The 12,941-nt window shown below is 43.4% G+C and overlaps 1 protein-coding gene across 10 annotated transcripts in view; it reads right to left on the bottom strand.

Moving 5' to 3' along the window:
• Positions 1-12,941, bottom strand: part of CIT (citron rho-interacting serine/threonine kinase) — a 168,418-nt gene that overhangs the window by 49,761 nt on the left and 105,716 nt on the right. For all 10 annotated transcript variants that reach the window (XM_072722958.1, XM_072722959.1, XM_072722956.1 and 7 more), the window contains 4 exons: positions 12,478-12,594; positions 11,416-11,525; positions 10,234-10,408; positions 5,995-6,192 (listed from right to left, as the gene is read on the bottom strand). In XM_072722958.1, coding sequence (XP_072579059.1) covers positions 5,995-6,192; positions 10,234-10,408; positions 11,416-11,525; positions 12,478-12,594 — 600 coding nt within the window. The remainder of the gene's footprint in view (positions 1-5,994; positions 6,193-10,233; positions 10,409-11,415; positions 11,526-12,477; positions 12,595-12,941) is intronic.

A 12,941-nucleotide genomic window follows, 5' to 3' on the forward strand; every position in this document is an offset into this window, starting at 1 on the left:
TGTGCACACGATTGTAAGGTAAATGTATTTTTGCTAGGTAGTAGTCAAATAATTTTTGGCTAAAGGAAAAAGTGGCCCAAGATTATGGTAGAGAGGCAGGCAGGGATCAAAAATCTTAAAGGGCCAGAATGGAGTTTGAGTTTCATTCAAAATACATTAACTGGAAGCCAATGGAGATTTTAAGAAGTAGAGTGAAATGACTCAGCTGTCATTTTGTGGATGTTGTGAGGAAGAGCAGATCAAAATAGGATGAAGGTTGAAAGGAGTAGGGAAACTATTGAGGAGGTTGTTGTTGTCCTTCAATGAGGAGTAGATGGTGGCTTGGAGGATGATGGTGGCAAAAGACTGAAAGAAGTGGACTGAAGTGAGATCTCCTTTGGAAGTACAGGTAGTAAGATTTGCTGATAGACATTGGGAAAGGAAAGGAAAAGGATGCCCTCACAGACCTTTACTTGAGGGACAGGGTAGACTGTAGCACCACAGCTTAGCTATGAAAGCCCAGAGAAGAATCTAATTTGAGGTAGAAATAAAAGTAGTCCTCTTAAAAAAAAAAACAAAAAACAAAAATAGTCTCCATCAGGTCTATAAGACAGTTAAGTCAAAAATTTTAGAGCTGTGATATATTCCTTAGTACACCTATTTTGCCATAAATATTATAAATTTATAACAGCAGATAGACACTGCAGGGAAAAAATGAGTGAGCTTGAATATACAGCAATAGAAACTACCCAAAATGAAATACACAAAGAAAGACTCTTTAAAAAAAATGAATGGAGTATCAATGTGCTATGAGACAACTTTGAACAGCCTAATATACATGTAATTGAGACCTTAGAAGAGGGCAGGGGTCAGACAGAAATAAAAACATTTGAAGAAATATGGCCACAGATTTTCCAAAGGTGATGAAAACCATAAACCCACAGATACAAAAAGTTCAAAGAACCCCAAGCACAAGAAACACTAATTATGCTATCACATAATTATCAAACTGCTTCAAACCAGTAATAAAGAGAAAAAGCTTAAAGCCAGAGAAAAAAAGACAAGTTACATATAGAGAAACAAAGAGAAGACCGATTCCTCACCAGGGGGTAGGTGAGAAAAGGGGAGCGGAGGTGAAGCAAGGTAGAAGACAGTAGAGTAGTATCTTTAAAGAACTGAATTTTTAAAAAAAATCTGGCAACTTAAATTCTATACCCAGCACAAATATCCTTCAAAAATGAAGGGGAAATAAAAGACTTTTTCAAGTATAAAAAAGCTGAAGGAATTTGTCACTTACAGTCTAAGAAATGGTAAAGGAAGTCCTTCAGTCAGGCAGAAGGAAAGTGACAACCAGAAATATAAATCCACACAAAAGAATGAAAAGCACTGGGGAAAAGGTTTTTTTAAAAAGTTGCATAAAAGAGATTCATAAACAAAAATTTATTGAGAATCAACTCCCCACATACTTAGCTCATATTTTTTAAGGACTAATCTATCAGGACATTATTTTTCCCCAAGATCAATCTGCTTTATGCCCAGCAATAATACAAGAGATTTACTGATTTAATGGGGCATGAATAACACTTATCCAAAGTAGGAACATGGCATTATCACTGAAGTCAGATGGCAATCCTCTTTGAAGGTAAAATGCAATGAAGTGCCATCATTATGGCTTTTATTACTGACTGTGAATTATACACACAAAATGTAGAACTAATCCTGTTATGACGGCTGGAGCATCTATAAGCATTTAACAATTACTCAACTGATCTCCGCAAGAAAACGTCAAGAAATATGTTTTATGTTTCTTTCAAATAAGTTGTAAAATAAATGCACAAAAAAGCAAAAGGTCACATAATAGTGTGTATAAAGATAGTAAAATGCATAAGACAGTTTTTAGATTCTCTCAATGAAATATCTGAGGGTTAATTAGGTGTCAGGTGCTACAGGAATAAATATTTACACTCTTCAAAGGACTTTACGAGCTTTTACGAGCTTTTGTTCATATGGATTATATTTATCTATCTTTACCACTTAAGAAAGGAAAATGGAGGGCTTTTTTCCCCAAATACTTATTATTTCTTTTAAAACAACATTGCTCTTGCACCATCAGTGCAAATGTTCGCACAATTAAAAATGCCAAATGACATCTTAGCATTATTATGAAAATAATTTGAATTTGGGGAAACCCCTAGGAATCCACCAATCCCACTTTGAGAACCCCTGACCTAAGGGTTAGGTGCCAATCAGGGAGAATGCACAGGCTGCAACCTGAAGCAGCACTATTTTTGGGGATTACTCATGTCTTCATTAGTTTTAAAGCCAGTTATAAGAGGAAGAAAGAAAAGAGACTTATAATGCAGTCTTGATGAGAGAGAAGTATCTGCATAACTAGAGAAAGGAAACCAGTGTTTAGACGTCTGACCATCTTCTGGAATCTATGGTCAGGGTTCTAGAACACTCAGGCTTCCACACATCCATTCCTTTCCCTGTGAAGACAGGCACCCAACAAGACTGTCACCTCACAGGTCCCAATTTTAGATCTTGCTTATCGTACCAATGGCTTGCTTATTAAATACAGAGATTGATATTTATGTAAAACAAATGAAAGTATGCATTGACCCATGATTTTAACAAATTGAAGAGGATGACCTTGGGATCCCATGGTCACACTATGCTGGGAGAGCTCCTTTCATTGATGTCTCTAGTTTTAGACTTTTGATTACTCAGCATTAGTCATTTAACCAGATCAGTAAAAGAGTGTGACGACAGCGATATGAAGAGTGTGTCGTGGGGCCATGCTCATGTATATAGAGCCTATGCTATGCTTCTATGCTGTGGCCCCCATTCGGAGTGAAACTTATATCTGCCTAAAGTATGTAGACTCAAATTCTCTTCCTTAGGTAAAGGGATGGAGTCTTAAATATCAAGTCAGGTGGAAAATTCTTTCTCCAAAAAGCACTGAAGCACCTTAAAAGCATGGCTTTTTGTTTCAGTATGACTCCTGTGGGCCTCCAGCTTGACTCATTCTTAGCTTTTGAAGGCCAGTGAATCTCCATGCAAACACAACTGATGGGAGTGGGTAGCAAGAAAACATCTTGGAGACCAACAAGTGGTTTCCCAAGGGACCCAGCCACGCTTCTTCAATGGAGAGTGTCAACTGAACTGTGCTTCATCTAATTTGCTCCAGTGGCAGAGGCCAGAGTAATTTCTCCCTTCCCTGGTTAGGAGGTGGTGGCCCCTGAAAATGAAGCAGTAATAGCCCATTTGACTATTTCCTTTTACTGATAAATCAGCCTGCTATGAAGTTCACAGACCTCCTAGGAGATCATTTTAGATCCAGCTGATTTAATGTGGCTGCTGCTTATGTGGGGCCTGAGCAATGAGACAAAGTCTGGGTACCACCCCTGTGGCCATTTCCTCTTTCTCTTGGAAAATACAGTCTTCAGAACAAAGCCACTCAGGCAACAGCCACATGCGGTCCAAAACCAGGGATATAATCCAAGGAAGGAGAGAGGAAAACCCACAGCCTCAAAACTGGACGAGGCAAGGTGATAGAGGATTTGGTTGCTGCATGATAGGCTACAAACAGCTGTGAGGTTTTTTTTTTCCTGCCGTCACTTTGAAAAAGCCCTATTTTCCAAGGCATCTTCATCTGCAAGAGTGCTAGAGCCCTAGTTTCTAGACTTAGGGAGGTTTGTTTCTTTATTTTTTCATAAGATGCTCTGAGGCAGTGATCTCATCTGACTAAATTAAGTCGTGACTTGCTGCTGTGAAGGCTTCCAGCAGCCATTAGACACAGCACATTCCAACCAGCAGCAATACAGGATTTAAAGACTAATTTCCCCACAGATAAACAGCAGTGACACATGCTCTATTTTATATCCTTCTCCTTCTGAATGGCCAGGATAAGATGCATAGCCACCACCACCCCTCCCAATTCCAACAGAGCAGTGAGATAAATGTGTCCTTCTCTCATGCTCCAAAGTAGAAGGATTTGAGGAAATAACAGGCCAATCTCCTGGGGAGAAATGGCTAAAGACACAATACTAGGCACATGTCAAGGACTCATTGAGTATACATTAGATCACTGATGTCTCCTTCTCCTTCTTTCAGAGTGTGGATGGTCTGGATGGGTCTGGGGGTGGGGAAGATATTAATATATAAAGCATCCAATATAATAGTGGCTGAATTAGGTGCATCCTTTAGCAGCTAAGAAATGTTATCTGGCTGGCTCTCGCCCCATCCACCCAATTCCAGAAAGCACATAGCCTTCTGGACATGCATTCTTTTATATTAATTTCATCCTACCTCCATATTTTTCTTTTGTAGACTTATTTTCTCCTGCCCTTTTCTTTTTTTATCTTGTTGTACTGTTTTGTTTCAAAATGGATTCAGAGCAATTTGGAAGGATATAAGGCAGAGGATAAATAAAGAGATATCGTGACTGTTTCTTTTCCAAACCAAGTATTGGGGGCCCATGGTATATCACACAGTAAGTGTTCTCATTGAGACAATAGAAATTAAGGTTGCAATCAATATCTGACCTTGGCATAAGTCCTGGAAAATCTTGGATGCACTTGCCCCATCTATATAGGAGTTACTCTATCCCCAGAGTCATGGAAGCTCCTGTGTCCTAGACTGGTCCATAAGGACCTGGCACTATCAGATCATGTTCCCAATCTGTTTCAGATAATAGGCTTCCCAAAACCAACAATGGGAGGTAACTTCTAAGAATGAGATCAGTTGTTTTTTTTTAAACACATATATACTATTTTTGAGATGGGTAAATCATAAACAATGAATGTGTGTGGCCATCTGTGGAAGTAACCCCACACCAAAGACATGCTTAGAGATGTTCCCTAGTGGAAATGAGAAGCATATTCAAGATGAATCAGAGTGAATAAGGTACCCACCAAGGTACCTTATTTTAGAAAACATGAAACCCAATCAGCTGCATTGTGCCCTGCCCATGAAGAGGGTACCCTGACCAGCAGGCATGACTGTGCCTGTCCATTTGGCAAGTACACTGTGTTACTATTAGCAATGTATTTGCTTGGCTGATATTAGCCATTAAACTCATTTGGCTTTCTGTGCCAAGTCCAGGTCCACCGAGCAGTCTTCCAAGAGAAATGAGGTCTTTAACTAGACTTCTCTGAAGGAGAAAAAAATGGGAAGATTAGTCACCCAGGGGATCCTAGTCAACTTGGTGCTTGTAATCTCTACTCTAAGTTGATAAGTTGGCATTTTATATGTAAGATTCTTGTCAGATTTGTTAGTCTGGGTCAGTCCCCATGAGAAGGATCAACTATGGGAAACTGATCCAAAAAGTCATATTTTTAGAGTTCCAGAAAGAACGAGGATCTAAATCCAGTGACACCCTGGCCTACCTGCCCCAAGTTCTACTTTCTGAGAACATTCTTCAGTTGAGTGAACTACTGTCTCAGAAAGAGCAGAGAAGCCATATCCCTCTTAGAGAAAAGAATCTCTCACTTAGAAGAATCTTTTCTATCCAGAACATACTAAATGCATACATAAGACTTGAAGCAGAATTTACAGCTTGAAAGAAAAAAAAAAGTAACACCAACAAAGCTAACCAAAACAAAAATAGAAATGTGGTAGAAAGACTAAATATAAGATTATTATTTCTTTTAATGATCACTGAAATAAGGTTATTATTTCTTTTAATGATCACTGAAAACTAAGTAGAAGATTCAGGTAAATGGACCTGGCTCAAATTTTAAATACACTGATGATTATTTTTGAAAGAGGGAAGATATATAAATAAAGGAGAGACTTTTTCAAGACTCAGGAAAGGTCAGATGTTAAACCAGCTGATCTAGTACACTAATTCTCATGAAGGAGAAGCTTATGTAAGTCAGTTCTCTGGCCATTAAGTATTTCTAGGGATTGCTTTTTCTCTCTTGGGATTTCTACGAGTGAGCAGATCTCAGTGCCACACTCTTCCTGGCTGAGCCCTGGACCAGCCTGAAGATACCTGTTGCCCAGACCCACCGTGAGCGCCTGGATCTCTTCTTCTGCCTCTGCCGTCGTCTCTTCTAGTTCCGTCTTGGCCTGGCGAAGCTGGCTCTCCAGGGCTGCCCGGGCAGCCTGCAGGGCTGTCAGCTGGGACTCACGCTCTTGCAGGGAGAGCTGTAGCTCTGTGAGCTGGCGCTTCAGCTCTAGTTTCTGCTCCTCATGCTCTAGACTGACCTAGGAGGGGCAAAGAGAAAGAGAGAGACACACACACACACATACACACCAATGCTCAGTTCACCCTAACTGCAGAGGATGCAACTTACTAGTCTAATTAACTGACCCTAACCAGCCAAGGTGCAACCTGCCATTCAACCTGCATCATAAACATGGTCATGAATTCAAATTCCTAGCACTCAACTGAAAAGGAGAAAACAGATCTGCTATAAAACAGATCTGACTTTAGGAGTCTCAAAAATGACCAGGAGCAAGAACATGCAAGAGAATCTCTGTACAAACCAATCCACACTTACAAATATCCAAAGGCCTGGGGAAGCTTCAAAAGAAAAACCACACGAGAATCGCAAATGAAAATTATCACAATTACTCTTATTAGAAAAGCGTTTGAAAGTAAACGGCTGTAAGTAACATTATATTGGTAACAAGGACTTCTTTACAATCAGGATAAAAGGACTTCTTTACAATCAGGATAAAAATAGAACAAAAGAACTGAATTCTATTTATTTTGAAATATTCCTGCTCTGGAGCACCTGGGTGGCTCAGCTGGTCAAACATCAGACTCTTGGTTTCAGCTCAAGTCATAATTTCATGGGTCATGGGATCTAGCCCCTGGTCCAGCTCTGTGTTCAATGGGGAGTCTGCTTGAAGATTCTCTCCCTCTTCCCCTCTCCTCATGCTCATTCTTAAATAAATAAATAAATCTTTTTAAAAAATAATAATAAATACTCCTGCTCTGATTTGTTCTAATTAGGTAACCCACATCAATGTCACATAATGAAGTAATCATTCTTCTCTCCCCCTGCCCCTCTATCCTTCTATCCACTCAATGTTTCATTCATTCAAGAAAAACTTGGGATCCCTGGGTGGCGCAGAGGTTTGGCGCCTGCCTTTGGCCCAGGGTGCGATCCTGGAAATCCGGGATTGAATCCCACATCGGGCTCCTGGTGCATGGAGCCTGCTTCTCCCTCTGCCTGTGTCTCTGCCTCTCTCTCTCTCTATATGTGACTATCATAAATAAATAAAAATTAAAAAAAGAAAAAAAGAAAAACTTACTCAGCAACTTCCATATAAAAAGGAATATGAAGATGAAAGATTGTTTCTGCCCTTGAGTTGAAGGAAAAATGAAAACCAATCATTCAATCATTACCATATACGTGGTCTAGTATAATGATCAGAATACATAGGGATACAGAGGGAACACAATGGAGGGTAAAGGAGGGTAAAACAACTCTGCATGTGTTTACTGAAGAATTTATAGGAGTCAAACCAGCAAATGGGAAAGAAAATTCAAAGTGGAGGAACCAAGACATCCAAAGGCATGGAGAGGAGGGAGACCATGGCCTATCTACTGGCCTAACAAATACAGACAAGGTTGTCCTAGCAACCAGACCCTGTGCCAGTCATTGGAGATGTCAAGCAAACAAAAGGTGCCTACTGCCCTCAAAAAGCCCACTAACAGGTACTGTCAACAGGTACACAACGTGATGACCTCAACATAGAAGGCTATGTGGACACAAAGGTGATGTTCCATCCAGCTTAGGAGAGTCAGAGAAGGGTCTCTGGAAAAGGTGACACCCAAGTCCCAAAAGCTGTAAGGGTGAAGAAAAGACTTATAAAAGATTAAACCTAGAGAAACAACAGGATTTGGTGGTTAATTTGAGGTGGGGGAAGAGACAAGGGACAGAAGGTAATGCCCGAGTTTCGAGCCAGCTGAATTGCACAGGGACACCTCTGCAATTGCTATGCCAGGGAACACTAGGAAGTGTGAGAGGAAGAGACAGCTTAAGGAAAAAGATAAAAAGTTCAATGCTGAGGTGTTGATCTTGAGCAATAAAGGAGACATACAGGCAGAGGTGTCTGAAGTCTACTGGGACAATGGGTCAGAGACTGACGAGAAAGGTCTAGATCTGTGGGCCCTTAGCCAGTCTGGAGCAGCTGAAGCCAAGGCTATGCTCTCTCGCCAGCAAGGAAGGTGGTCACATAACAGCAGCAAATGTAGTACTCACTCATAAGGTGCCAGGCACTCTTAGCTCATTCCATCTTCGTAACATTCCAGAGAGGGAGGCACCACAATCAACTCCACTGCACACACCAGCACGCTGTGGCACTGACAGACTCAGTGACCAAACAGATGCCACACAGCTGAACAGTGGCAGGGCTGGTTTCGAACCCAGGAAGTCCGGCTCGAGAGTCAACTACCTGCTGTTAGTCTTATTAAAAAGCCAGCAGTCAGAGCAGGCTGCCAATCTGCCAGCCAGCCCAAAAGCTCTCCTGAGGCCACTTGGCAGAACCAGGGGAGGCAGGTGACAGCAAGTCATGCGGGGGTGGGCAAGCAGGATGTCGTGCAACAATAGGAGGACCCCAGAGCCCCGCACCTTTTCAACTCTGCACGCTTTGCTAGGAAAGAGCCTACAACTGCACATGCAGGGCGCAGGAAGCCCAGGGGCCTCGAAGGTGAATCAAACCGGAGGCTGAGACGCCTCTGTCCCCAATCTCGGTAGCAGTAGGCAGCAAAGAGAAGGTGGACCCACCTTGTTATATTTTAAAGCTAAGCTCCAGAACTCCTGGGGAGTGTGACAGCCCTGAGCCTCTTACAAGCATTCTAACTTTCTCCTACCTTCCTTGAGGGGTTAGCTGTACAGATTCAAGATAAAAAAGCAACTCCCTTTCCCCAGGGCATTTTAATTGCCCAGATGAGCAAGAGATGCAGGGCAGGTGCCACACTAAGAGAGACATTTGTGAGAAGGGAAGGCAAAACAGCCAGTCACAGTGTTCCCACGCTCAAAGAATCGGAGTTATTTACACTCACACTCTTAAGGCTGACACTACAGGGAAATGTTGTTAAACTTACTGAACAGTAAAAATATAGCCTGGATAATAAAACTGAAACCTCAGGCTTTTGGACAATACAGAACCACTGTTCGGAGAGTATAAGAATCACCTGAAGATGGTCAAAAATGCAAATCCCTGTTCCTCTCCTTACCCCCCAAAATCCTGTTTCATTTAAAAATGCTAAGAGAAGAAGATGCCCAGGAATCTGAATTTCAACAGACACACCAGATGATCCTAATGGAGGGGTCTACACCTGGACCACCCCTGAAAAACACAAGATAATACATTTTCTGTTGTTTGGAGGACTGGCCTTATTTTTCACATTCCAGGACAAGAACCATGAGTATCCTCAAAGTTTAGTCCTCAGGCTATACCTGCTTCACAGTCTTTGCTGTTAAGAGAGATCACGTGCTCTTTGAAGAATGCCATCACAAATACCTGAGCACCTGCCTACAAGGCTCTAGGTACTGTGTCTTCTTGCCCCACCAGGATGTCACGCTTCTAGCAACCACTCTCTGAACATCTTTGTCCAACCAGCCTAACCCTGCCTGCTAGGTGACAGCCCCCAAGATCAAGGATGCAGAACCAGGCTACTCCCTGGCACACAGCAGGATTTAACGAATACACACGGAGTACATGTGACATCACAGCCTCACGTGTCTGTGACCAAATGTGTTGCATTTTCCTCCCAAAACCTTGGCTACCCTTTCCAGCTTCCTTACATCCCCAAAGCAACCACATCCCATTAAAATTTAGATTTGTCTCTTACTCTTCCACCGTCACTATGAGACCACTGCTGCCACTGTCAACAAGCCATGTGATGGACCCAGGTGCTAAAGCCCAAGCATGGACTCAGGCATGTGACCCTCACTAAATCAGGATAAGGGAGGAATCACTCTGCCCCCCAATCTGAAAAATGCACCAGTGTACCTAAGCCTCATGTGACCCTAGGAGGGAGATCTATCATCACAGTCATTCGTCCAATGAGGAAACAGAAGCACAGAGAGAAGGTAGGGTGCCCAAAGAGACAGCACTTGCAAGAAATAGAAGTAGAAACCCAACCTAGATTACACTGGCCGGGTCTGTACTCGTCACCACCATGCACAGTGTCTCTTGAGTATACACTGGCAGATGCTTGACACCTGGCTGGTTTCAGAGCCCACAACCCCCAGCACATCCTCCTGGGACAGAGCCCCTCCTGCTCACCTCCCTCAACCTCGTCTCCAGCTCCAGCAGCCGATTCTTGTCACTGTGGTCTTGGTGGCTTATTTTCTCCAGCTGCTCCTCCAGCTTTCGGTTCTGAGCCTCCAATTTCCCAGCCTGTGTCTCCAGGTAGAACTTCTGTTGCCTAAGTTCTGAAATCATCTCTTCCTGGGCCTTCCTGGTGGGGGTGGTAGAAGGAGCCAAACAAAATCACAGTCTCATTAGAGGGGAGCATGTTCCCCTAGACGGCCAGAAAGAAACAGACTGAGAGGTGTGTCTTTGAAAGTGGGCATGGTTATTCCCAGGTTGGCTCTCCCTTGACCCAGCCTCATGTGCAAGACCCCAGCATGGAGACCCAGGACCCACTTAGCCCTCACTGTTCAGAGGTCCTGGTCTCTGCAATTCAGGAAAGTCAAGGGGAATGTAAGAGACATGAACACATTTCCCTCCTAAGGTAGACCCTTTTTTCTGTCTAATAGCAGAAAGGAGCCTCTGAAAAGTACAAGAGTGCCCTCAACAACTCACAGAGGTGGGCCCTGGAGAAGAAAAGTCAGTGAGGATAAGGGATGTTTTTCCTTCCACTTCTTCATAGACCTCGCTCACAAGCATCAGAAACTAGAATGACTCAAAGACCAAAAAGTGGCTCACTGAGCTGGTTTAAGTGAAAATAGGAATGTTTTAGAAGATCTCTGAAGAGAGGTATCTAAGTGGGGGAGGAATCCCAGAGATGTTCATTCTTTGGGGGAGATGATTAAGACCAAAGTGCCCCTGGAAGATGGGGAGTCCTTGCAAACCTCATGCCCATGGACCTTACTTCACAACAGCAGGGCAGGTGGCCCAGCCAGGCACACACAAGATCACCTCTGGCTCATCATGGGAGGCAAGTCTGGGGAATAAGGACCACAGCTTCTCAAAAGCCAACTATAAATAGGCCTCATTAGAGAGAGCAAGAGTGCTCTGTAATCTGATGGCAATTTGAAGCCGTTAAGAAAACTCAGCTCCAAAGAAAGGGCATGGCAGAAGGAGACCGCTTAAGAGAGGGCAAAATTACACATGTATTACAGGGTCTGGAACAAACGACAGAAGTAATTAAATCTGCTCTGGCTTCCTCGACAGAATGAAGTTTCACCCCAGGAGAGAAGACCAATCTGTGATCACGCACACAGGTGGAATCTGAATACTTACATGTTCCTCTGAGTAAAAAGACTGCTGTTTGCCGCCAGTTTGTTGGCTTCTGAGAGTTCCACGATCCTCTGTTCCAGGGATCTGATCTTGGAATCCATAGCATTGATCATCTGAAACACAGGGGGGGCCTGGAAACCTCACACATGGACAGTTCAACCAGAGCAAGAAAAACTGGGGCTGTGGGGCCAAAGGCTCCCCTTGAGATAAATGGAGGCTCTCTGACCAGAAGTAACAGGGGAGTTAACTGGTCTATACCCCAAGGGGTCCAAGTCTTCCTGCCTAGACAGCAGCACATAGTTGTTTTCTCAGACAAAGATGACACATCCCCACACTACCTAAGTGGCCTGTGTTGAAACCACATAGGAACCCAACATTCTGTGAGTAAGCAGGCCCCATGAGCCCCCTGCGTCATCTGCATGGGACTTGGGCCTGCCGAAGCCTGACTTGAATCTGCAAACTGGTGTGTCTCATCACCCATGGGTCTGTCATTTCTCTATCATCCTAGATTCTCTACACCAAAGTTTTCCCAACTTAATAAATCATAAAAATCAGGGAGGAGGGGAGAAGGTGCTGGTTAAAAATATAACTTCCCAGGCCCTTCCATTGGGGATTCTGGGGTCCAAAGTCCCTGTTGGGTTTGGGATCATAGGTGGATTAACAAGCACCACAGGTGAACCTCACAAGCAGAAAGTTTCTGAAACCCATGCCTCTATGGATGAGAAAGGCAAGAAGCGAGTGCATAGAAAGGAAGCACATAAGGAAGACTTTGGGCCACTGGTTATTTTGTCGGGTGGCCTTGTGAAGGATAATATTGATGGCAGCCCAGCATGAAACCCTCAAAGGAGAGCACAAAAGGCAAAAGTGGCCACCTTGAGCCACTTCCCCTCCCCACTGCTTTTAGGAGACGAATTTATTGCAGAGAGCCTGCTGTAGGCAACAAACTCCACAAGATCAAACAGGAAGAATAATTCATCGGCTGGAATGGGCTCTCCTTGCATCTGACTCCGGGCACATTTCATAAACCCTCCTTGGGAAACTGGCTTTGTAATTCCTTATACCTACCGCCTTCTGCTCGCTGAGAATTTTGCCCTTCTCGTGGGCCTCCTCTTCGTGTCTCTGCATCAGATTCTCCAGAGTCTCTTTATCAGCCAGGTCTTTCTTTATCTGGCTGTCCAACACCTACGAGAAAAAAAGAAGTTAGTGTCCCAAGTAGCAAAGCTGAGCAGGGAAGACTAATCAGGGGCTCTTGGGAAAAGCACAGAGGCCAAGAAAACTCTGGGACAAAAAGACAGACTGGGAATCTGCTTATGAGCCAGGATGGGGGTAAGAAGTCAAGCATGACCATCAGATGGCAAGTAACCAGTGGACTTCAACTAAGAACTTATCTTAAGATTGGCAGCCAGAAACACTCAAGAAGTATAGATCCTCAGTGGACGTAGACTCCAAAAGGAGAGAAATAAAAGATCTGTTCCCAGATCTTACAATGTGCAGCTGTTACCTAGGGACCACTTTATCGTAGTCAATGC

The sequence above is a fragment of the Vulpes vulpes genome, chromosome 10 (genome assembly GCF_048418805.1).
Source record: "Vulpes vulpes isolate BD-2025 chromosome 10, VulVul3, whole genome shotgun sequence".
In the NCBI taxonomy this organism is placed as follows: Eukaryota; Metazoa; Chordata; class Mammalia; order Carnivora; family Canidae; genus Vulpes; species Vulpes vulpes.